At 35.8% G+C, this 27,237-nt stretch overlaps 1 protein-coding gene across 1 annotated transcript; it reads right to left on the bottom strand.

The window, feature by feature from the left end:
• On the bottom strand, positions 1-27,072 carry LOC144956160 (protoporphyrinogen oxidase-like). Its single transcript, XM_078886548.1, has 12 exons — positions 26,996-27,072; positions 23,544-23,641; positions 21,162-21,296; positions 19,833-19,941; positions 18,683-18,822; positions 18,119-18,266; positions 17,617-17,813; positions 16,968-17,028; positions 14,753-14,871; positions 11,430-11,546; positions 8,951-9,103; positions 1-5,759 (listed from the first exon to the last, which is right to left on the bottom strand). The coding sequence occupies exons 2-12, from the start codon at positions 23,628-23,630 to the stop codon at positions 5,580-5,582; spliced, it is 1,446 nt and encodes a 481-aa protein (XP_078742674.1). The 5' UTR covers positions 23,631-23,641; positions 26,996-27,072; the 3' UTR covers positions 1-5,579.
• Positions 27,073-27,237: the final 165 nt, after the last annotated feature.

Here is a 27,237-nt window from a genome sequence, read left to right as displayed (position 1 = left end):
TAGAAGTGAACATTCATTTTAATCCTTTTAAAAAAATGATTATTGAATTGTTTAAAACACCTATCACCACATGGACATTTGTTAGAAATGGAATGAGGTACAACTTGTGATTTGTTTTGTTTTGTTTTGTTCAGGTCATATCAGCGCCAGTAAAAAGGAAGAAAATTGGATAGTAAAAAGTTCTAAAACTAAAATTGCAATTAAAGCACCCAAGAATAAGGGAGACAAAGGGGATTTGGTTCAAAAAGGAAACAGATGTAGATTCCAAGAGCAAATATATGGCCGTAGTCCTTGACTGGTGTACTTAGTGTACTTAGTTTGAGATCACTAAATGTCTCATACAGACACAAGCACAGGTCCCCGCCAAGAGGAATACACTCAAATGTTTACAAATCATATATAATATGTAAATAAAACAATACAGTGCATAACAGAGAGATATGATTTACAAGACAAAAAATATCATCTCCCAAAACTAACTATACATTTGACTGTTTCCCTCCCAGCAAGGGTATCCGGCCAGGGCCAGGACAAAACCAAGTAATCTCATTCCAAGACAGAGACAGAAAGCATATTGGGAAACAGGTATAGGGGTATAGAATAAAGACACAGCAAGTACCTCCCTGCCCACTATGGGAGGTCGGGAACCTCACCCAGTCGTCGGATTCTTGCATACAAAATCGTAAATATGTAAATAAAACGATACAGTGCATAATAGAAAGATGATTTACAAGACAAAAAAATACCATCTCCCAAAACTATCTATACATTTGACTGTTTCCCTCTCAGCTAGGGTATCCGGCCAGGGCCACAGGACATAACAAAGTAATTTCAACCCAAGACAAAGACAGAAAGCATGTTGGAAAGATGATAAAGGGGGATAGAAGACACAGTAAGTGTCTCCCTGCACACTATGGAATTATGTCCTTATAATAAATTTTCAATCTTAGGCAAAGGCGTCTATTTCACCATAAAACCACTGAGAAGATTTGGTCATAATTAAAATCAAACAATTCCATTTATCTATTTTTAATTATAAAAAATTGTCACATAAATAACATTACTTAGACATATTTTTTTTGGTTATTTTGTTATATATTTTTTTCCCTTTAATATTGCCAGTTGACAGAAAGGGGGAATATTTTTACACAATTGTAGATTATTTACAACAAAAAAAAAGTCACAAAACGGTGAACAAGTTTTGTGTAATGAATTCCTCTGGCAAGCATATAGCATTTTCACATTTTTTATTAAAAAACAGATGCTATTTTTTGAAGAAAGTTGTCGAAAGTAAAATAGCACTGTTGTGAAAACTACTTTTGCCAAAGAAAATATCAGGTAAAAAAATCAAAACAAAAAAGCATGAAAATTCTAAATAAGACAAGTTGAACTTATATATATTTTGCTGAAAATATTTATATCACATGAAGCGAAAGGAAATGATCACAACAGGAGATTAAGAAGAAAGTGATCATTTCTCTCAGGAAAGTCTGGTTTAAGCCTCTCAATTTGGGGCAATGACGACGATTCATGAAAAACACATTGCTGAACTGTGTCAAGAAAAATAAAATGTTACACCCCAACATTTGAACTGCACAATTTGCCAGCTTGGCATTTTCATGCCAAACCGAAAAAACTACAAACTTGTCATTAACTTTTTGAAGTCCTCTGGCATGGAAAACTTTAGTTTGAAATTTTCTTGGCGTTTAAATTAACTTTTTCAATTATCTTAAATACAAAACAGCACTAATTACACATCATATGCTATTTCACCATTATATTTGCAAGTATAAGTAGTGATGTCGGGATAAGAAAATAAAAAAAATAATAAAAAAATAAAAGATTGATTTCTACTGTCGTGAAATTTATAAGAAAAACTGATTCTACCAGGACACATTTGGCATTTTTCTCTGACTTGCTCGGCATTCCCAACAAAATGAATCTGGCAACCCTGGAACGATACAAGGCATGATTAATAATCGATTATATTTATAGAACACTATTGTTTTTGTTTTTAAGGGTTTTACGGCGCTTGCAACACATTTAGGTCATATCAGCGCCAGTAAAAAGGAAGAAAATGGGATAGTAAAAAGTTCTAGAATTACAATTAAAGCATCCAAGAAAAAGTAAGACAAAGGGAACTGAGAACAAATAGGGATCAGATGTAGATTCCAAGAGCATACCACCAATGTACTTAGTTTGAAATCACCAACAAGTCTCATCCAGACACAAGCACAAAATCCAACAAAGAGGAACACACTCAAATGCTTACATTATACATTAAAAAATAACAAATATACTAATACATAACAGAGAGATGATTTACAAGGAAAAAAATATCATCTCCCAAAACAATAACTATGCATTTGACTGTTTCCCTCCCAGCCAGGACTCCGACCAGGGCCAGGAAAAAAACTAAGTAATCTCATTCCAAGACAAAGACAGAAAGCATGTTGGAAAACAGATATAAGGGGATAGAAGACACAGTGTGTACCTCCCTGCCCGCTATGGGAGGTCAGGATCCCCACCCAGACAACACAGAAGGGAACCCCATCTCTGAGGCATTGCATAGATGGTAATTAATAGTTAAATGATAACAGTGAAGTACAAAAAGGCTGATTTAAATTAAAGGCATGATAAGTTTTATCTCACAATAGACGTGTATGATTTTCATAAAGTTGGTCCATCAAAAACAATTTTTTATTTTACTCACAACTTACGAACTCATATGACAAAAAAGTATTAGTATTAATAGTAGTAGTAGTAGTAGTAGTAGTAGTAGTAGTAGTAGTAGTAGTAGTGGTAGTAGTTATAGTAGTAGTAGTAGTAGTAGTAGTAGTAGTAGTAGTAGTAGTAGTAGTAGTAATAGTAGTAGTAGTGGTAGTAGTTGTAGTAGTAGTAGTAGTAGTAGTAGTAGTAGTAGTAGTAGTAGTAGTAGTAGTAGTAGCAGTAGTAGTAGCAGTGGTAGTAGTTATAGTAGTAGTAGTAGTAGTACTGGTAGTAGTTATAGTAGTAGTAGTAGTACTGGTAGTAGTTATAGTAGTAGTAGTAGTAGTAATAGTGCTAGTAGTATCAGTAGCAGTGGCGGCAGTATGATCATTACAAATCAATACAGATCGAAATGGTTGTTGTCATGAAATATTATTTCCAAAAAACTTCCAGTCTTACCTCCAAACAGTGCAACACCTGATACTGTTGCAACCCATCTGGAATTTTTGGATGAATTCAACGTAGTATCAATCCTCCTTATATATAATTTTTTTCAACCGTTAAGCTATAAGAACGACTCACTACAACTGAAACCTATAGTAGTAGCAGTTGTTTTAATGCAACTTATTACACAACTAATACATATTTTAATACGATGAATGAATTTTATAGGAAATAAAAAAATAATTTTGTTTGTTTTTAAGGGTTTTACGGCGCTTGCAACACATTTAGGTTACATCAGTGCCAATTTTCACAATAGACAACAAGTAGGCAACAATGATATTAACAGGATCCCTACTCTATTATCCTGAAAGCTAACAAGTTGATAATTTCCACTTCAGAGAAGGAAATAAAACTGTTTCAATTGTCAACAAATGCGGCCATGTGGTTTTGTAGTATGACACTCGCTTTCGGATAGGAAGGTCCTGGGTTCGAGCCTCGCTCAGCGCATAATTGAGTCTTTGGAAAAGGCTCTTTACTCACATTCTCTCACCGTACTCAGGTGTAAAATGAATACCTGGATGCTGACAGTGTTGTCTCTGTCAGAAAAAAAACAACTTGTAATACCGCCTGACAGGCATCATGTCTCGTTCTACATGTTACGTGTTACTGTTGGTCAGGGGCCCTTTGTAAAGCGCTTTGAGCATGCTTAGTGGATATTACGCTATATTAAAGCCCAGAAAGAATACTGACAGAACAAATGACCAACAAGATCAATACAATCCCTTTGATCTTCAGAATCAATACATTATTTCTAACATGACTTTTTTACAGACATTGTGATCAGTGCTAATAATGGGCAAAAAATAGAAGAAGACATCTTCCACCACCCACCTTTACCGCACCTAGATTAAATAATTACGACTGTAAGTTAAAAGTTAACTACAACTAACCTTTCCAGATGTGGCACACGAAACAGGAGGCCAGATAAAGGATGAGGTGTTTGTCGGCCACTTATAATTTTTTTCTGCTTTTTTTAAGAAGGCCCCATCATGGAAAACTTTGTTTAAAAACGAGTTTATACACAGATCTGCACTATATAATGATTCCAAAGTCTGCATACATCAGAATAAGTAGGGCATAAAAAATGTGTATTATTATTATTATTATTGATTACCCTTCTTTTTGATTAACAAAACAACAAAATTAATAAATCTAAATTTAGCATTTTAGCTTTATCACAACTTTGCTTGATTGCAACAAAAATAATCACTTCAAAAGTATTGCTATTATCCAATACCAACGTGTAGTTAGTTATTTGCAGGTCTGATAACCCAAAATTGCCATAGGCTCATAGTTGTAATAGAACTAATTTCAAATAACATAAAACATTTGTTTGTTTGTTTGTTGCTTTAGGTCTCTTCCAACACAATTGAGGTTATATGAGAGACCGCTGAAACAAAAAAACAAGCAATCTAACAAAAATAATACAAATGTAAGTCAAAATCATAACCTAAAGATATCATAAGCTAAATTATAAATAACCAAGAACAAACAGGCAGAAGATTTACAGAAAAAAAAATATCCCCTGTCAAAAATACAATCACAAACCAAAGAAGCAGGATAGGCTAGTAAAGAGAAGAAGAAACGACATCACTATCGGATCGTACACCCATGCGAACATCATAGGTATATGATTCAAGGGTGATGCTCCCATCCAACCACCCGCAACACAAAACATACTTCACTGTCTGCAACAATGTGAAAAACAAGCCCATAGTTGCGCTTAACTATCAGACATGCTAATAAGTGTACCCTGTCCAATAATACCCAGCTGGACTTGGTTTGTTTGTTTTTAAGTGTTTTACTGTGCCTGTGACACGTTTAAGTTGTCGTTTCAGCGCCAGTAAAAAGGAAGAAAAGGGGACAGTAAAAAAAATTATAGATTTACAAGTAAAAACACAAAAGAAAAGTAAGAAAAAGGGGAATGTGGTACAAACACGGAACAGATGTAGATTCCAAGAGCACACTATCAAAGTACTTAGTTTGAGATCACCTAAAAGTCTCATCTGGACACAAACATAGGATCCCACGAAGAGGAACACACTCCAATGCTGACATTATACATTCAAAACAACAAATATAACAATGCATAACAGGGAGATGATTTACAAGGAACAAAAAATATCAACTACCAAAACTATAACACATTTGACTGTTTCCCTCCCCACCAAGGACCCTGTCCAGGGACAAGTCAAAACCAAGTAATCTCATTCCAAGACAGAGACAGAAAGCAAGTTAGAACACAGATATAGGGGTATAGAAGACACAGTGAAGTGACTTTCCTGCCCACTATGGGAGGTCGGACATCCCACCCAGCGGCTGGACTTGATTGACTGATATGTGTAAGTAAAATTTGGCAAAAATGGTTAACGAAATCTATCCCTAAGGCCTTCTATAGACTTCCTCGTGTTGTTTATGCAGTCATTGATAGCAGGTCCCTTGTACGAGGCACCTGTCAGAACGATGGGGAGACCGGACTGGGCTAAAGTCTGCTCAAGGGAGGCAACCCATCGGGTGTGTCCAATTCTGTACTGAGGTATACAATTCTGAAATGAAAAGTTGAATTTTAATTGAAAACAGTCATAAGAGGAAATTCAAGTTTGACACAGACAAAGAAGAATATTATACTAAAATTGTCACAGCAGCTGCCTCGTTGTTATCTAACCTATTGATCAAATTAAGACAAATCCTGTAACATCTGAGATCATTTATATTTTAATGCAAAATGCTGCTCTCAATATTATTTAGTTTAAAAACAAAACAATAATTTAAAAAAAAGATTTTAAAAACCCAAACAAAATACAAACAACTATCAGTTATGAAAAAAAAAAAGAACCTAAACAGAAACCCCAAAGGGGTTGAGATGCAATAACTATATTAAAAAAAAGACAAGCTTTTGTGAAAGAACTAATAAAATGTGCTCCAAGCTAACAGCAACAGAGCTTTTACATTAAAAAAAATACAAACACAACGCTGTTATCAGCAATATATTATTCATATTACACCCGAGTGAAAGAATGAATATCAGTGAGAGCCTTTTCCAGGCACTAAAATCTTTGCACCACCCACAACAGGACTATCACCAAAGTCTTACAAGACTTGGAAGTATTTCCACATTAAAATATTTCAGAAATCCGTCAACAACCCATCATCAGGGATTCAGATCCCAGGCTACATAAAAAGACCATCAAACAATACAAGAGAAAACACAGTATCAAATAATACATACAACCATTTTCAAAAACATATAACACATATAAATTTAGTCTTTTCCCCAGAACCATTCGCAAATGGAATACATTACCACCAGAAATGACTTTATATATAGAAAATACAAAAACATTCAACAGAGCACAGAACACAATTCAGATAGCAGACACACATGTTTAATGTTAGTTTGTTTCATGACGGATTTGTGAATTTTGAGTCGATTGACACGATGGGCCTTATGCAAAGATGATGACCTGAAGACTACAAAGCAATGGATAACAATTAAGATGAGATCTAAACACAAGACAGTACTTTTTTATACAGCGGCAACCAGAACTAACCCTTTGTCAAAGCATAAGATCTAACAGTCTGGTCAGGGATGCCTGAGTGTTTATAAGTAGCCTGGGTGACTTGATTTAAGCTTTTTATGTTACGGGATTTGAAGGTTCAATAACTCCTCTCCTCCAAAGCTGTGCAAAATAATTAAAATGAGGTTTAAACACTCCCCTGTACTTATTTGTACAGAGACATCCACACAAACTCTTTGTAAAGACATGAGATCTAACAGGTCAGCCAGGGATGGCTAAGTATATGTGACCCATCATCTCAAAACGGTATTATGTCGGAACGAACCAAATGCTTAAAAGCTGACTTTAATGTTAAAACTGGTCAAAAATATAAATTGTTGGCATTAGCACCCTAAAATATGGTATCCATTCTCCTCAATAAATCGTATAAACCCAACACAAGTCTGATATTTCTGGCTATAAATTCAATTTTCAACATCTTTACCAACCCGACTTAATATCGTTTTGAGGCGAAGGGTAACATATAGAAGTAGCCTAGACTAAGGTTGCCAATTCAGGAGGCAAAAATTGACTAAACTTTTACACAAACACATTGACCGACCCTTTTCTGAGTGCTGAACTCCAGTAAAAAGACATTATGTACTTTTTTTTTTTTGTCTTCTGTTTAGCATGTGATTGAAAAATATAATGAGGGTTCATAACATACTGAATTCTGTAAAAGTAAATGTATACGGAAAATTGGCAACCTTGCCAGATGACTTCGACTTAAAATCGTTCTGCTTTCAATGTCATCCGACTTCAGAGCTTTGGCCGTTCCTCCTTATTCTTGTAGTGAAGATCCTCCAACTGTCTCTGTATTGTGCCCTTTTTCTGATATTGATAGCTCTACCAGTGATGTTAATTCTGTTAATCTGGTTTTGTCATCGAATCGTTACAAATCATTATCGAGAGTGAGATGTGGTAAACTTGAGATTTTACATAGCGCAATATCTATAAAACATGCTCAAAGTGTTTTACAAAGGGTCCCTGACCAACAGCAACACGTAACATACAAACGAGACATGATGCCTTTTAGGCGATAATACCTTTTTTTTTTTTTGACAGAGACAATGCTGTTGACGGCCAGGTACTCATTTTACACTTGAGTACGGTGAAGAAAATGTGAGTAGAGTCTTTTCCAAGGACTCAACTATGCGCTGAGCAAGGCTCGAACACAAGACCTTCCGATCCAAAAGCGAGTGTCATACCAAAAGACCACATAGCTGAACAAGCCACCAAGGTAATATGATTGTTGTTGCTGTCCTTTTTTTTTTTTTTAAGCCTGGGGCAGGAATTTCTGGTTAATGACATAGAATGTGACCAAAAATGATTTCCATCTTAGCTCAAGAATTTGAATTGACAAGGGTAGTCTGGGTAGCCATCCACAAATCGGACTCTAATCAGGGAGAAGATCAACTCAGAAAATTTATCTGAATTAATCATATTCACCCAATATTGGAGCTTATTTAATGACTCAATCGAATCTGTGTTATATGTTTGTGTTGAAAATAGAGCTCATATGCTTAACGAGAAGCTCGCCAATAAACTTCCGTGGTGTTTGTGTGTTGACCTCATGACCTCAAAAAGTCGTGAGAGGGGCTTAATATAGTTACAACGGTTGAAACGACTTTTTCGAATGGTGGCTTGTGTTGATTGAAGAGCATCCCTTTCATGACCAAGAGAAGGTACCGTAACAATCAGTTCGTGGGTTCGACTCCCCATTGCAGCAAAAGTTTTCATTCTCTATTGTCTTCTGACACTTTTCTACTCACTTCATTTCTTGTTACAGACCTGCCAACCCTTCACATTCCAAAAATGGAATCAGGGCGCCTAAAAATAGGAATCTGAGACAAAAAATAGTAATTTCACCTCTTTTACCCCCCCCCCCCCCCCCCCCCTTTTTTTTTTACCCCTCTTTTTTATTCTTAGCAGTATCATCACTTTTGTAAATCGGAATTTTAGAGACAATGGCGGAATAGTACAAAATGGAAGAGTAAAAATAGGAATGATTCCGCCAATAGCAGAAGGGTTAGCAGGTATGTTGTTATGATCAACTCTAACAAGGGACGTTCAGGTCAGAAGCAAAGTGTCATACCACAAGATCATAAAGCCACATATTACAATTATGATGAGAGCTAAACGCATGCCTCCTATACTTCTTAATACAAAGAAGAACTAACCTTTTGTAAAGACACATGAGATCTAACAGGCCGGCCAGCAATGCCTAAGTGTTTAGAAGCAGCCTGGCTAGCCATCCATAGAAGATCTTGGGACAGGGGCAGATCACCCGTAGAGGTCAACAGGTCTTTGTACCAGGCACCTCCCATCATCACCTACAATTATGTAAAATAAACAAATAAATAGCAATGTAATGTAAAGTAATACTTAATTTATGTAGCATGCTGAATCCACAAGTGCGGCTATGTCAGTATGGCATGCGCCTTTAGATTGGAAGGTCCTGGGTTTGAGTCCTCTGAGCGGTGCACAGTTGAGCCCTTGGAGAAGGATCTTTACTCACATTCTCTCACCGTACTCAGGTGTAAAATGGGTACATGGCCCTTAGCAGCGTTGTCTCTGAAAAAATTGTAATGTCACCTAACACGCATCGTGTCTCATCCGACATGTTAAGTGTTGTTGTTGGCTACGGACCCTTTGTAAAGCACTTTGAGCATGTTTAGTGGACACTCCGCTTTATAAAATCTCAAGTGCAAATACTATTACTATGAATAGGAATGTTTTCAGAAGTTTCCTAAAATTACCAAGCTCAGGGGCATCTTTGATTATTTAATTTGTTCCATACTTTCATGTTCAATGTAACCTTTCAAATTCTAAATATTTCAATGGGATTTGAGATTAATCTTAAATATGCTTATGGAAAATATTTGTAAAGTAACAAATCATATGTAAAAAATAGAACAGAGAAAGAAGCACTTTTACATGTTATAATAAGAAATCTATTCAAAGCTTGTTATATGGTCATGTGAAAAAAAAATTGTAAAAGCATTTTTGGCTTTATAGCATAAAGTTTTTATCATTAAATTGATGTAGTAAAATACATTATAATAAACAGTTTAACTACATTTTATAAAAAGATGGACAAAAATTTAAAACACCTGTTATGCCCTGGCACTGGTTGCTAGGACATAACCCGCTCGAGTCCAGAGTTGACTGAACCCTCCTCAGGTTGCTAGTTTATCTGAACTCTCCGATCACCCAACCAGGGGGTTCGAACCATTGCTATATAAAGTGATCCACGAGGAGGGAAAGAGGGAGTTTTCTTGAATTTTCTTGACTGGACACGATACTGTGTACGGCGGATGTGTTTTATTTTATTTTTTATTATTTATATGTGCTGGGATGTTCTTTATTCCTGGGGGAAAGGAGAAAGACAAGCCGAATGGATGGATAAGTAGAGTTGTCTTGTAGATGTAACTTAGCTTTTGTAATAAATGTATCGTCATTGTTAATCTAGATTTCCCTTCTTTCATTATCATAATTTCTCTACCCTAGACTTTACGTGAAGAACGACGCTCTTCTACCTTTTTCCCTTTCTCTATCTAGGCTTGCCCCTGTGCATTGGCCTGGTCTAGAGGGAACCCCCACACTGGAAACCCTCTGTCTGCTACCATTCTTCTATTCCTACTCTAGTCTTTTCTTTATGTTGATATTTTGGGCTATCTTGCTCTACCGCTCTCCGGGAAGAGCCTGAATCGTCACAGTGGTTCGCGAGACACACCCACAACAGAAACCCTCTATCTGCAATCATTCTTCTAGTCCCACTCTATTCTCTTCTTTATGTTAATGTTTCGGGCTATATTGCTCTAACACTCTCCCGGACATAACACAAATCATCACACACCCAATAAAGAGAGGCAGGCGGTAAGCGCAGATATCCAGAAGCTATTGCATTGAATGGTCCAGTTTAGATCCGATCTGTTTGTAATTTTGCTTTTATATTTAAAAAAAACTCCCCAAAAAAACAACAACCCCCCCCCCCCCCAAAAAAAAAAAAAAAAAAAACATTGAAAACCTAGAATACAAAAAATCAATTTAATATATGTGTCAGTGCATGACATAATCAGTTGGAAGGTGAAAATTTGGGATTTGCATTTTAAAAAAATGCATTTTCTGAAAGAATATGCTCCCAGAGCATTTTCATCTTTATTCGAAGTAAATTGGGGTGATTTTTCATGAATTTATGGTCAGATGTATGGGAAAGGTATCCAGCAACTTTTCTCAAATTTCATAATTTTTTCAATTTGACTAGCTGTAAAAAATATTTAGAAGTGAAATTAAGCTTTGATATTTCCCGAAGATGTACAAAAAGGGTTGATTTAATCATTTATGACAAGAATTCATTTTTGATAAAAATAGACCTTCTAACTAAACTTGGCAATATCTCAGTTGAAACCTTTTCACCATCCGACTCATTATGTCATTCACTGTAACATATTTAGAAAAAACAAACTTTGCATAGATGAACAAACAATGAACCATAAACCTTTATCTTTGTGATATAAACTGAAACTTCTTTTCTCCTTTCTCACTGTTTTTTTTTGTCTTACTTCTTTGAGCTTCAATGAGAAACATTTGCATTTCTTGCTTTATATGAAGGATAATTTTGAAAAAAAAAAAAAAATCAATAAAAAAATACTTTACTGTTAGACGGGTACTCCCTTTGGCCGTTTTCCGGTTGTGTTCAGGAAACGCACAAGAATCATAGACAATCCCTAGCATAGGTCCTCCTTCTTTTGATGGCAACAGGTGACCAAAACCCTGAAAAATATAAGATAAGAAAACGTTAAATACCACACAACTACAATCGAATAATAATAATGATAATAATAATAATGATAATAATAATAATAATAATAATAATAATAATAATAATAATATAATAATAATAATAATAATAATAATAATAATAATAATAATAATAATAATAATAATAATAATAATAATAATAATATTAATAAAGATATAAATATGAAACCTTAGTGATTCAATGTAGCACATGTTTCACTTCAAAATAAAACATATATTATACATACTACAAACAAGGTAAAATGAAAAACATTACTAATAAAAAGGACCAACACCCCCCCCCCCCCCCACCTTTCCAAAAAATAAAAAAAAAATAAATAAAAAAGCAAGCAAAAATAATAATAATAATATTAATAATAAACAAAAGGACAGAAGAATACAGGTGTGAGTTAAGCTGTAAGTAACAAAAAATAATGGACACTCAACGGTACTTGTACTCCATGATATGAAATATTGGTCCATAAGGCTTACTAGGGGGAAATATATGAAGCATCGTGAAGGGTGCTAAATATGAAGAATACCATGGACATACTATATATCTATACATTTGCATATATCTTATTCTTTTGATTGTTGATAATATATATGGTTGCTGAACTCCTTTTGAGTTCCCAATACCACTGCATGACCTCCTTTCGAGTTCCCAATACCACTGCATGACCTCCTTTTGAATTCCCAATACCACTGCATGACCTCCTTTCGAGTTCCCAATACCACTGCATGACCTCCTTTCGAGTTCCCAATACCACTGCATGACCTCCTTTCGAGTTCCCAATACCACTGCATGACCTCCTTTTGAATTCCCAATACCACTGCATGACCTCCTTTCGAGTTCCCAATACCACTGCATGACCTCCTTTCGAGTTCCCAATACCACTGCATGACCTCCTTTTGAATTCCCAATACCACTGCATGACCTCCTTTTGAATTCCCAATACCACTGCATGACCTCCTTTCGAGTTCCCAATACCACTGCATGACCTCCTTTCGAGTTCCCAATACCACTGCATGACCTCCTTTCGAGTTCCCAATACCACTGCATGACCTCCTTTCGAGTTCCCAATACCACTGCATGACCTCCTTTCGAGTTCCCAATACCACTGCATGACCTCCTTTCGAGTTCCCAATACCACTGCATGACCTCCTTTCGAATTCCCAATACCACTGCATGACCTTGCAAGCACATGTTGGGAATGAGTTCTCTTATGAATGGAGTGTAGTAGTCCTTCAGAGCCATTAGGTCCAGGGAGCTGGAGTTTATCCTGGTTTCTGTAAGATGAAATGGACAGTAGCAATTTCTTGCTACCTTTTGGAGAGGATTCTAGTCTTTTCAGAAAGTACTTTAAACCAGACTGAACAGACGTAACTACCCAATCATTGCTGGGTGGACATGGGGGGTAAGTCAGCAACAAATCTTGACTGCACCCGGGATTGATCTCAGTCCCATTGATGTGAAGCGAGTGCTCGAACAACTGAACATTCAGGATGACCAATGAAGTGATTCCCAGAGTGATTCGAAGAAAACTTCATAACTTAGACCTAAAAGTCTTATTCAGTATCTTTTAATATGAGCTTTTACATAGCGCAATATTCAGAGCGCAATATTCACTTAACATGTTCAAAGCGCTTTACAAAGAGACCCTCAGCAACAGTAGCATGTAACATACAGGACAAGACAAGCTGCCTGAAAGGCAATAATATAAATTTTTTTTCCAAAAGAGACAACACTGTTAACGGCTAAGTACTCATTTTACACCTGTGTATTGTGAGAGAATGTGAGTAAAGAGCCTTTTCAGAGGACTCAACTATGCACCGAGCGAGGTTTGAACCCAGGAATTTCCTATCCAAAAGCGAGTGTCATACCACAAGGTTACATAGCTGCACACCCCAAACATAATATCAAAATGAGAGTGTGGGTCACAAACAGACTTTCATTGAATCCAAATAAACTGTATTCTCCAGACTTACTTTCCCTGGGGTAGAACATCCCCATTATATCAATTTGATTCCCACGTCAAATTTTTCGCACATTCTGCTCCCTCTGTGTGTAATGCCCTTTCAGCAGACACCAGACACCGAAATGCCCTGTCCTTCTTTCAAATCTCTTTGAAGACAGAGTACCTCCTTTCAGTTTTCTGTGAGTGATTTTATTGATTTCATATATACGTCCACTAGGGACAATCGCAACACCTTGGGATCAGCAAAAATGTTGCTATTAACCAAAGTTGCAATTAACGGAAGTTGATTTTCCTGTCCAAGATTGCAACACTTTACACATATATATGCTTAACTCAAACATGTTGTTGTAAACGTTGTTTGTAGTCCACCACAGAGTGAGCAATATGACATCCCTGTATAGATTTTGACAAGCGAAAAGCAGCTTTGATGCAAGTCGACATCTTATTCAGATTGGATTAACTTTCATTCTTTTGTTCTCAACATTTGTAAAAGTTAAAGTGATTAGCCGTGATGAGAGACAATAAGCTCTCACCAAACTCGTTTGTCACAATGCACAGTTAGTTGTCAATCCTAAAACAAAGGATATCGCTCAGTCTCTCTTTACAAATGTCATTGTCTATCTGTTGTAAAAAGTATGCACAGCCCCTTCACCTCCTATTTAATGGCCACAGAAGACATCACAAACCCATATTGCAAAGCCCCGCCCTCTTTTGTCTCAAATAGAATGGTGACACACTACTGAAGCATTAAATCCCGCTCACTCTCAATTCTTCAACCTGTCAATTTTCTTCCATGATGAAATTTAATCACGATGTTTTGTTTGATTGATTTCTTGAATTTACCACTTTTTGAGGGTGAAAATTTGTTGCGATTAACCGAAGTTTATTGCAATTAACCAGTGACTTTTATATAGAATTTATTCCGTTTCTTGGGAAATGTTGCGATTAACCGAGTTGCAATTATCCGGAGTGGACTGTATATATATATATATATATATATATATATATATATATAGTATATATATATATATATATATATATATATATATCTGTCTTTGTATAAGCACTTCCGAGCACATTTTGTGGAAAGGGGCACCATAGAAATTACGCATTATTAATCATTATTCCAGGTCGACTACTACGACATTAACAAACAGACTTCCATTGAATCCACATAAACAGTGTATTCTCCATACTTACTTTAACAGGTAGAACGTCCCCATTATATTCCAGGTTGACTACTACGACATTCACCGACTCCAATTCTGATAGACTGTCTTTCAACTGGTTGAACTTGCCTGGCAACAGTGGGGCCAAATCTGAGAACAATAAGTATGTAAACAAACAAATGAAATAAAATAAAATAAATAAATAAATAATTTAAAAAATATAAATAAATAAATAAATAGATAAATGAATAAATAAACAAATAAATAAATAAATGAATTAATAAATAAAGAAATGAATGAATAAATAGATAGATAAATGAATAAATAAATAAATAAATGAATAAATAAAAAGATAAATGAACAAAGCAGACTTGTTTAAACAGTGAACTTTCCAAGCTACAGTGGGGCAAGGTCTAAGAACAGCATGTAAACAAACAAATAATTTTTTTTAATAACTTGAACATATATACTGCGCAATATCCCTTAAACATGCTCAAAGCATTTTACAAGGGCTCCCTATCAAACAGCAACACTTAACATGTTGGACGAGACATGACATTTAAAAATTCAATATCTGTCATGCTTTTCAAAATGCAACATAAAGATATGAAAGAGTGTGCATGAAACCATAGAGGTTACCCGATAGTTAGGACGATTTTACTTCTAAATACCTTTTCAGATCTTTTTCAAGAAGTATTTATAAGTAGGACACAGATTTTAGTAAACAGGTGCATGCATAAGCTACTCAGAATAAAATGGATGGACAGGATTAAGAACGAAGAAGTATGGAAAAGAACGCATTAGAAACCAGTAGGAAAGGAAATAGGAAGAATACGATGGAGGTGGATTGGACACATCCTTAGAAAGAATGACTCCACTATAACAAAGAAAGTATTGGACTGGAACCCTCGGGGCAGAAGATCAAGGGGAAGGCCGTGGGGAACATGCAGAAGAGTTTAAAAAGCTGATATATAGAGAAGTGATAAGACATGGAATGTGATTAAAAAGTTAGAGAGGGATGGAAACTGTTTGTCTGTGGCCTATACCCTGACCCAGGGTGATGAGGGCAATGATAATGATGATGATGATGACGATGTAAGAACTAATTTACCGACCATTTTCAGAATTTTTTCACCAATGTCATACCTACCCAACACAAGAAACGTAATAAGTACATACTAATACATCATTTTGTGCAGTAAAACAAGCTTTACAAAATAACAATAAGTTCTTATTATATATAACAATTTTTTCTTCAAATTCTGTGATGTACAAAACATATCTGAATGAGAAAAATATATGTTGTTTCCTAACGAATGTGATCCTTGAGAAGCTGTCAATCAACAACTTATTAATACGCAAATCAAAAAGAGGAAGTGGGAATGGATAGGCCATACACATGGAAAACCTGTGCACAACATTACAAGATAAGCTCTGACTATGGAATCCCCAAGGAGAAAGAAGACCAGGGAGGCCAAGAAATAGTTGGCGAAGAAGCACGGTGGAGGAAGCAAGGAGAGGCAGTTACACATAGAAGCAGGTGGAGAAGACAGCCCAAGGAATAGTCAAATGGCGAAACATCGATGATGGCCTATGCTCCGATGGGGTTTAAGGGCTTAAGTCAAAGTAAGTCAACGAATCTGATCATTCTCCTCCAGTTGGGAAACGATTAAGTTACAACAGATCAGGAGGACACAAATCTCATTTAACAATTCAATGTCTGCCGTGCTATGCAACATTTCTCATCCTTTGAATGTCATAAATCCGGACACAATTTCAACAGATAAGGCCACTTTTTGCTTTAATTTTTTTTTTCAGATTTTAATAACTTCCCAACTTTTTAGTATTTTAGGCAAATGTACTGTAACATTTTTTTTCGTATCGAAAATAATGTTTTGAAGCATCTGATTCTATTCTTTTAGTGTCATTTTTCTGCTATTGTCTGCATGAGACTTTTAGGTAATCTCAATCTAAGTATACTGATAGTGTGCTCTTGGAATCCACATCTGTTCCCTATTTGAACCAGTTCTCTTTGTCCTACTTTTTTTTCGTGTGCCATTGTAAATTTAAAAGTTTTGACTTTCCAATTTTCTGTCTTTTAACTGGTGCTGATACAACCTAAATGTGTTGAGGCATGTAAAACCCTTAAAAATATATAGCAAACCAAAATAAATAAATAATAATAACTCAATTTTAAAAAACAACTGACTAAACACCAGTCTTCACAATAAGAGATTCATTATTACCTTTACTGTAGATGGATGAAATTACTAACTCTGTTTCAATAGAATCTGTACTTGTCGTAACCTGAGAAAAGTAAAAAAATAAAAATTTAACATTAATTTAAAAATATTTAAAAACTTAAAAGAAATGATATCACCTATCTTACATTCTCATTCACACAAATCTGTAATATTTGTTCAATCTTAAAAATAACTAACCAGTAAACACTTCATCAACATAATAATTTAAATAAATTTGATTGTCACAGTTATCTGCATAGTAAATTAAGAAATTAAGGAGCAGGCACTGGTGTAAGATAAAGATCTGAACAAGTGTGTATGAAAGGTGCCAGACAAAGTAAAAAAGAAAATTAAAAGAAAAAAAAAAGAAAATGGAGCAACTTAAATGTCTTTGTCCTCATCCTCTCGTGTTCAATGTATGTGTTGTTTGATGCAAGCGAGGGATCACAGCGTAAAACATGCGACCTCGTGAAGAATATAGGTATTAAAATTGTCCCAACTATCAGGAGCCTCTGTGGTGTAATAGTAGCACGTCTGACCGGTAATCAGAAGGTCTGAGGTTCGATCCCAAGTTGATGTCGACTGATTTTTTTGGGATGGTTTTTTTCTTGTATGTTACAGGCTCCATGTAAAATTATATCGATAAACTCACCACCACTTTCTGATTGTCACTGGCCACAGGAGATATTCGTAAGGCGGGACTGTTTGTTCTGACCTCACCTCCTGGTGTATTGTGCACGGCATCCACCAAAGAATCTGTCAGCTGTTGAAGTCCTCTCCTTAAAGACCAAGTGGCCCACTTCTCCTCCTTAGCCCACTTTGGAAGGCCTGTCAGATTCTCTGTAGATTCTGCCGAGCCAACAACCAATATTACTTGTTTTGTATGAGGCCTCATCAAAATATTATTTAAGCTTTCTCTATCTATCTAGAAAGTTCATTGTAATTGGCAGGAAGAATTATAAATATTGTTAACATCTGGAGCAATGGGCAAAGTGCTTTTTGTATATTAAGGCATTGCACTTGAATTTCTCATTGAACAACTATTGAGATCTAGTTGGTTGTACCTAAAGACAAACTTACCCTTTGAATAAATAAAGGAAATTTTTAAAAAAATTATTTCATTTAAAACCTTATAAGTAGCTTTAAAAAATTACCTTTAGGTCCAAAAAGTGCCCCTATGAGGAGAGAACCGTAGTCTTTTTCCAGCTTATGGATAGGAGGCATACAGGCTTCGATACTCAGTTTACGACAATCCCCTGCAAAGATTCCTCGACACATGGCATCAACTGCATAATCAGCCACCTGAAATTCAAAATGAAATTAAACACATACAAAAATTCTACCTGCATTTATTGATCAAATATGAAAAAGTATTTCTTTTAAAAAAGTTCCATAAGAGATTTAAGACAAGTGGAACAGAAATTTAACCAGGTTTCTATTCCTTTAAATGGATAATAAAAATTACTTGCTACCAAATCAAACAGGACACCAATCTATCACAAAGCACTTTCTGCCAGAAACAGAAGAAGGAGCCAGCTATCAGTCACTACTGAGACTATTGGGAGAGTAATTATTATTACATTTTTTACTTTTTCTTTTCGATATGAACTTCAACAGTAAAACTCAATCGGTTATTTGAGGAAGAAGAAGAGCAAGAGGAGCCTCGAATAGATATCTAAATATCTGAGCAGCGGTACACATATTTGAAAAGATGCTACCTCCCGCCCAATCCTCCTCTTGATAAAACTGTGTATGGACTCATCAGAGTCCCGACTTCTTGGCTTCAAAGGCTCCAGGGCTCCCATCAAGGCTAGGGGTTTGGAGAACGGTGGAATCTTCCACAGCAGCCCTCCCAAACCTGCAATCATGACAGGAAATTAGAATTATTTTTAGATTGAGGAAGTACATTTTCCCCCAAACAGTAAGACTGCTATAACTCCAATTTGAGCTGCATTGATTATCAAAATTGAGTATAACTATCTCTATTAATTTGAGTTGAAGTCAATAAAGAGTTTATGTCAATTTAATCAGAAAAATCAAATTTTCAGTTTAAAACCCTTCATTCATAATTCTTATTCAGCTGCACTGAATTTACTAAGAATGAGTTTGATTCGAAATTTTCGTGTCAGATTCTTCCGAACACGATACTGGATTGAGACAGTTGGTCACATATCATTGGTCAAACCTCTGAAGTCTATATTTTCATGATCGATGGATCAAAACTCTGAAGTCTACATATGAGCTGTGCACACCATATTTTATCTAATTTTGGGCAGATCAAACCTCTGAAGTCTATATTTTCACGATCAATGGATCAAAACTCTAAGTCTACATATGAGCTGTGCACACCATGTTCTATCTAATTTCGGGTGGATCAGACCTCCGATGAAATCATCAAAATTAAATAAAACATGGTGCCCAAAACTCGTATGTAGACTTCAGAGGTTTGATCCATTGACTATCGATATCTATTTATTTGAGACTGACATGCCATGTCATGAGTAAAATCTATTTGGTCAAGCTTATTCAATAATGTCCACCCTGTCTGTTTTATTGTTATCTCACTGCATCAGATATAAAAGGGAAAGATTAACTCGCTCAATCCTAGAGATTTTTGCTACTTTTCAAAATTGAAAAAAAAATGTAGATAATTTTATTCAACGATCATTAACATACAAAAACTAAAAACATTAGCCTTGATACTACGCCTAAAATTTATCTCATAAAAATGTAATGAATAAGCGTGGGGTAAAAGCTTCGTGAACTTTTTGTAAAGGTCACTGTGGGTAAAAGTAACCCGGGTAAACTACGGTGTTAGGGTTCAGTGAGTGAGTTAAAAATTGACTAGATGGAGTAGATATAGCTTACTATTGGGCAGGGCACAGAGCTGACCATTGACATAAAGGTATCTGTTTTGGGCAGCAGGACTAGAACGTGAGACAGGGAGGATATCATCGGCAAGTCCTAACTCATCAGCCTGGAAAATAAATATTAAAAAAAAAAAATACAGTGGAATCTGCATAAAGTCAACACTCTTAAAGTCGACTTGTGCTTAAAGTCAACACCTCAAGTAGTCGCAAGTTTTCTGTCTATCTAAGACTGTTTCCTTAATAGTTGATAAAGTCAACATTGCTTAAACAGACTGTTTCCTTAATAGTTGATAAAGTCAACCTTGCTTAAAGAGACTGTTTCCTAAATAGTTGATAAAGTCAACCTTGCTTAAAGAGACTGTTTCCTTAATAGTTGATAAAGTCAACCTTGCTTAAAGAGACTGTTTCCTTAATAGTTGATAAAGTCAACCTTGCTTAAAGAGACTGTTTCCTTAATAGTTGATAAAGTCAACCTTGCTTAAAGAGACTGTTTCCTTAATAGTTGATAAAGTCAACATTGCTTAAACAGACTGTTTCCTTAATAGTTGATAAAGTCAACCTTGCTTAAAGAGACTGTTTCCTTAATAGTTGATAAAGTCAACCTTGCTTAAAGAGACTGTTTCCTTAATAGTTGATAAAGTCAACCTTGCTTAAAGAGACTATTTCCTTAATAGTTGATAAAGTCAACCTTGCTTAAAGAGACTGTTTCCTTAATAGTTGATAAAGTCAACCTTGCTTAAAGAGACTGTTTCCTTAATAGTTGATAAAGTCAACCTTGCTTAAAGTCAACCAATCTTTCTGGTTTATTGGTGTTGCAAACTTATATTTAAAACAGTCTTTCAGAGCCATTAACCTCATGGAGCAGGAGTTGATCTCAGTTTCTATAGCATGAAAGGGACAATAGCAATTGCTTGCTACCTTTGGATGGGACACTAGTCTATCGCAAAGTACTTTCCACCAGATGTAATCGATCCAGCAACCCAATCACTGCTGGATGGACAGAGGGGTGAGGAAAAAAATCTGGACTGCACCCGGGATTGATCTCGGTCCCTTTGACTATGAAGCGAGTGCTCTACCAACTGAGCTATTGGGACCCTGTTGATATTAATAATAATGGAATCATCCCTACCACCAGATCTAACAGACCCAGCTACCCATTCACTGCTGGGTAGACAAGGGGATCAGAAATTTTTTTTTTGTCTACACCCAGGATCAATATCTTGATCCCTTTGCATGTTAAGCAAGTGCTCTACCAACTGAGCTATCGGGATCCTGTGTAAGGATTCCAAATTAATTTTTCATTCTTGCATGACTAAAGAAAACCTACCAACATAAGCGTGTTTCTTCCCTGCTCTCCAACAGGCCGTAGACTGCGTGGTCCGTGTTCAAAAATAGCCCCATCTGGATTGATGGTGGTGTTGACCCAGCCACCAAGATGGGAAGAGCTTTCTAGAACAATAACCTAGGAGAAAAACATTGTTATTTATTGTACATTTAAAATGATAATATTTATAAATTAATAATAATAATAATAATAATAATAATAATAATAATAATAATAATAAAAATAAATAATAAAGATAATAACAATAATAATAATAATAATAATAATAATAATAATAATAATAATAATAATAATAATAATAAATAATAAATAATAATTATAATAATAATAATAAAAATGTCAATAATATAGAAATTTTAATGGTTTACATTGCTCGAAAATAATAAACATATGTGTAAATGTGAAGAACAATGTGGTCATATCATTAACCCCAAATATAACTACATTTACATCAATTAAGTTGCTGCTCATCGTTTTCTTGACCTAATGAGATAAGCTAAATCCTTGATTGCAAGTAGATGTTCATATTAGTAGAGCTGTAGTGGGACACTGGAACAGCTCGCTGTCCGCAATACCCTTGCGGTAAAGCGATTCATCAAACGTTGAATCGGAACTCGAAACCGTATGGCTTTCAAACCAATTCACATCCAATTATAAACAAGCTACCTGATGTCTTGGCTTTAATTGAATTAGAGAGAGAACAATAGTCTTCAATAGTCGTAACGTCACTTCCTTCCTTATGACGGACGCCGTATGAAATATTTCCCCGGCGAGCATAAAAGCGTATCCAGAGGAAAAAAACCCCCATAAATTTGATCATGTTTTGACTTTTACACATTCTGATCACAAGACATATGAAAAGTTCTAGCCAGCATGAAGAATAAAAAGTAATGATTTTCTTTGTTTAGAACCAAGATGGCCGCCGTTGCCAGGCGGTGTGACATCAGACTACTGAATCCAATTCACATCCAGCAGGAAATTCCAAGATTGGAGGGATAAGGGATGAGGGAAGGAGTCATGGAGGAAGGTAAAAGAGAGACGGATTGCCTGATAACATAGTACATGGGAGTGTCACATGGATGCTTGTGGTGCAGGTGTTTTAACCCCTAACTGCAAAGCTGATTTTTTGTTTTCAGATAATAGTTTCTTTTTATCTTTATTATTGTGTTGTTTTTTTTTTTAAATTGAGCTTTATATAACGCAATATCTACTAAATGTGCTCAAAGCGCTTTACAAAGCGCTTCCACCAAGAGAGCAGTCGGAGCATCGCGACTCGGACTTCAATTATCTATAATCGCTTTGCCATTACTCGTCTTTTGATGAAAACTAAAACAGGAAGATCTGGTGTTGGGTCAAAATAAGATCAGATTTCACCTTTAAAGGGTTACATTGCTACTAGGTTTTGCTCTCTCCCTCAACCCCCCCCCCCTCCCACCCCCTATTTCTTCTATTTTTTAAAACTCAGTGTTGCTGATTGCTATTTACTTTTTTATGATTAGCAAGTGAGTCATGGATGCTGGACCATTTGCCAGTGTCACTGATTGTTTGTTTTCAAATAATAGTATCCCTATATATTATTTTTAATGCAGAATGAACCGTTTCCACCATTGCGACCGAAGCTGCGATTAAACTATAATTGCATTGCCATTAATTGTCTTTTGATGAAAACAGTAAGATCTTCTTTTAGATCCAAGTAAGATTGAACTTCGCCTTTGAAAGGTTAAGTTGTTGGGGTTATTGTTCGGGTTTTTTTATTTTTATCGCTGTGTCTTTTTTTCTCTGACTGACAAGAGCTGTACTTAGCCACATGGCTTGCACACACAAAACAATTCATCTAGGTGTCGTTTATGCCATGACAGTAAAACAAATTGAGAGGCTTGGAGTTCGAAAGACCTTTCCATAAAAGACTTGGTATTCGCGAGACCCTAAAAATCCAATTCCCGCCCCACCTCTAGTTCATATGAGAAAAAAAAATGCCCATTTGAAACTTGGCAGTAAAATTGACAATGTGGAATCAGATAAGATTAGATATGCTTAAATCATCCTTGTATGGAAATTATATTTCTGCATCACAACACAATTTGGTAATATATAAAAGAAATATCAATGTAAAGAAATTACATAAAAATTGGCAAATAATATCAAAAGTCTTAAAGAGTACAGTGAAACGGCAAGTGGATATATGGTGACCATGTGTTGATAATACTTATGTTAGAGTTCTTACATTGGGATGTTTTCAATATAAATAAATAGTCAAATGAAAATAATTTATAAGCTGGTACAGGGTTAGCTGATGTCATAATAAAAGTAGAGAATGAAAATACATCTAAAAACATTAAAAAACACTATGTGCCTGCTCCTTACCTTCTTGAACCTTGGTAAAAATCGCTGGATGTAATATGCTGCTGACAGACCACTGACCCCTCCACCAATGACTACAGCAGTCGACATGGCTGCCTCAGCTGTTTAAGATTTATTTAATATATATGATATTAATTATGTATAAAAAAATAAATCTATTCTTCTTTTGTTAAAAAAAAAAAAAAAAAAAAAGGTTGTTGATCAAAATTGTTCCGAATAGTCCATATAAAATTTTTGCAAATGTGCACAGAGTTACTGGCACTTCTAAAAATGATAAAAATATTTAACAAAATGATATACGTTTCATAAATTAAGGGTAATTCTATCATCCATTGACTCAAATGATTTTTTAGAAAATCTGCTGGGGCATAATAATCGGTCACTTGATATTGTGAATTGCCATCTGACAACCCTGTTACCAGATGCATTTGCACACACCAACTACTTTAATAGCAGACCAAATTTGAGCATTGATGGCTCAAAAGATTCGTCTAAATATTTGGTAATTTCCACACTACAGAAGTATAAACAATTAAAATAGATGAGGCTCTGTTCTTAATAGACTATGTTTCCCTGCAAATAATTTGACTTCTCATTGTTGAGTATTTAAAAATTCTAATAGTTATCCTCTTGGTGCTTGATCAACACAAAAGGCTGACACGGTGGAATGCAATCTTTCTCGGTTGAAGGCCATTTTTTTCATCTGTCTCCAAGACCAACTACTAGCTTTTATTTCTCTTTCGATGCTCCTCCTCCAGGTCTAGGTCTCCAGCGGGTGGCCCCTACTTCTCGTTCCCTGGGGGGTCCATCTGAGGGCTATCCTGGGAATGGCACTCGAATCCATTCTGAGGACATTTCCAGACCATTTCCATCTTCTCCTCCATACAGTTTCAGATACTGGTTCAATTACAGTGCGTTCAGCAGTTCTTTGTTTGAAATTACTTTTGGCCAGAATATCTTCATGATCCTTCATTTGATCCTTATTTGCTTTGGAATGTGTTTAACTTATTGGAGATGGTGCCTGTCAGTTTCCATGATTCAGGCCCATAAAGGAGAATAGATAGCACATTTGTTTTGAAGAGACGTTGCTTTGTTTTGGTGGTGATTTTCCTAGATTTCAAAATATTTCTGAGCATTCCAAAAGGCTCTTCTTGCTTTTGTTAGTCTACCTTTGATTTCATCTTTGGAATTTCCATTTTGACTAATCCTGCTGCCTAGATAGGTGAAATGTTTCACATCCTCAATGTCTTGGGTGCTTATGTTCAGAATTTTGCTTGAATTCGAATTCGTCCTCATCATTTTGGTCTTTTCAACATTTATGTATAGGCCTAGCTTAATGGCATTGTTGGCAACCAGTTGTGTTTTGGACTGTACATCTGTGAAATTGTGGGTGAGAAGTACAATGTCGTTTGCAAAATCGAGATCTTCTAGTGTCTTCGTAAATGTCCAGCTGGGTCCGGTTTTCTTGTTTTCTATAGATTCCTTCTTGATAAAGGCGATTGTAAGGAAAGAAAGAAAAGGGGATAAAATGCAGTCTTGTTTCAGCCCTGTGTTAATATTAAAATCTTCTGTCACTTTGTTCCCACAAATTACCTAGGCATGGAAGGTTCTATTGAGCATTTGAATAATGTTAACCATTTTTGTAGGAATGCCATAATGCCGTAAAATTCTTCAGAGAGCTGGCCTGTGGACACTATCGAAGGCCTTCTCAAAGTCTACGAAGTTTGCAAATAAGGGTGAATTCCATTCCTGCAACTATTCGAAAGTTTGTCATGGGGTGAAGATATGGTCAAAGAATGAGAGGCCCTTTCGGAATCCCGCTTTCTGTTTTCTGAGATTTGTTTCTATTGATAAGTACACAGGGTTCAAAACTATTCTGCTTAATATTTTCCTTGTGATTGAAAGCAACATGATGCCTCGCCAATTTCAATAATCACATAGACCTCCCTTTTTGAGCAGTTTGACAATTAATCCAACACTCCATTCTGTTGGTAGTTCTTCTGATTTCCATATGTCTGAGAATATCTCTTGCAAGAGGAGAGTGATTTCCTTTTCTATTCTCAACACTGCAGCTGTCACTCGATCCTCATATGCTGCTTTGACTGTGTTGAGACTTTCAATTGCACTTTTTATTTCTTTGGTGGTTGGAGGTTCTGTATTGATTTGTAGATCTATTAGTGCAGGTCTGATGTTTGTACATAGTCTCGGTGGTGCTCTGTTCAATACAGTTTCGAAATGTTATTTCCATCGTTCTAATTGTTGTAATTCTCCAGGCAGAAAATTTCCATCTGAATCTTTTACAGGTAGATCACAAAAACGCATTGTGACCAAAACAGTGAAGGGCTAAAAACAAAGTTCCAAAAGAGTTATCAAAGTCAAAGTACCTAACCTGAATAAGCCTAAGCACTTCGATAAATAAAATAATGAAGTGCTTATTCGCAGTAATACTGCGAATAGTAGGGCCACCATGGAACCACTATCGAGGCAGTAGAAGCGCCCTCCCATCTCTGAAAATTATTTTTTGTACCCTCACTGAACACAACATTATTTTCTGTTCAAAATGGTGTGTTGTCGAATGTCTTGAAGTTGAATGAGTTTGTTAGTTTGAGAAGGCAAAAAGGGGAGTGATGATTGAAACATTTTGTGTGACTGAGAATTGAGATTTTGAACATTTCAACTTTTCCTTCAAGTCTGATACTGATACTTGTTTTGTATTTGTTACCACAATCCAATCCATGAAAATTTCCCCGTCCCCACCTCCCCGACTTGATCATCCGTTCACATCTTTAAATCTATCAGCTTATCTGTCAGATTGCTTTAACGAGAAAAGTTCCGTTCCCGTTTATTGTATTATTTACAGTTAGTTAAATATTTCTCATAAAGTTCCAGGAATATCTCTCTCTCTCTGTCTCTCTCGCCACCATCAACAACAACAGACACCGTGATCGTCAACGAAACGCAAAATAATAATAGCAATAATTTTTTTAATAAGTAAATAAATAAATATGTAGATATCTAGAGATCTATCTAAGTTTATTTATATTTTGCGCCCACTCCTCAATACAATAACTAGACGTCTATAACGTTCTAGACTCAAGAGGTGGCCATAAAATAAGCACCTGACAAAAAATCCACGGTGAAAATACTAATTGAAAGAGATGCTAGACAGAGGAGCTTTCAGAAGGCCTCCCAATCTGAGTGAGCTACAGTGACAGCAAAGTATCAAACGGAGAAGAGCCTATCGCTCCATTACACTTGGCCTTGTTTTGACTTTGGCCGGCAAGAATTCATGTCTGATTCTGATTCAGGCCAATGGGAGTAAGTAAATTGTTCATTGAGTTACTGTCTGCCATTAAAAACCAACTACCAATTAAAACAATGAAAACCAATTGATGCAATTCGTTAAAATGATAAAATAATCAGGTAATAGTAATACAACCACGAAGTCAACACACCAAATGCGGAATGTTTTCAGTATCTCGATTTATTATGGAAGAGATTTTCTACTTTCGCTTTGCAGACGATAATTGTCAAGGTTAAGGTCAGATCAACAAATGAACTTTTCGCATTTTGCAGGTAAATAATTCCTCTCAATCTTGTCCTTTAACAGCAATTATGGTAGGTCTTCGGTCCTAACGTGGAAAACAAATAAAATAAAACGCAAAATAACTTGTAACGTATGTAACTACTCAATGGT

Source organism: Berghia stephanieae, chromosome 10 (genome assembly GCF_034508935.2).
Source record: "Berghia stephanieae isolate SIO BIC M18660-M18661 chromosome 10, UCSD_Bste_1.3, whole genome shotgun sequence".
Taxonomy (NCBI): Eukaryota; Metazoa; Mollusca; class Gastropoda; order Nudibranchia; family Aeolidiidae; genus Berghia; species Berghia stephanieae.
Note: the sequence above shows the minus strand (reverse complement) of the source record. Positions and strands in the feature narration are given on the sequence as shown.

What these genes read in the sequence shown, in the direction of transcription:
- LOC144956160 (XM_078886548.1), bottom strand. Translation starts at nt 23,630, where the DNA reads ATGTCGACTGCTGTAGTCATTGGTGGAGGGGTCAGTGGTCTGTCAGCA. An exon ending in TTTTACCAAGGTTCAAGAAG is followed by an intron (nt 21,297 to 23,543) that starts GTAAGGAGCAGG and finishes TTTTTCTCCTAG; the next exon opens with GTTATTGTTCTAGAAAGCTC. An exon ending in TTCATCCATCTACAGTAAAG is followed by an intron (nt 14,872 to 16,967) that starts GTAATAATGAAT and finishes TATTGTTCTCAG; the next exon opens with ATTTGGCCCCACTGTTGCCA.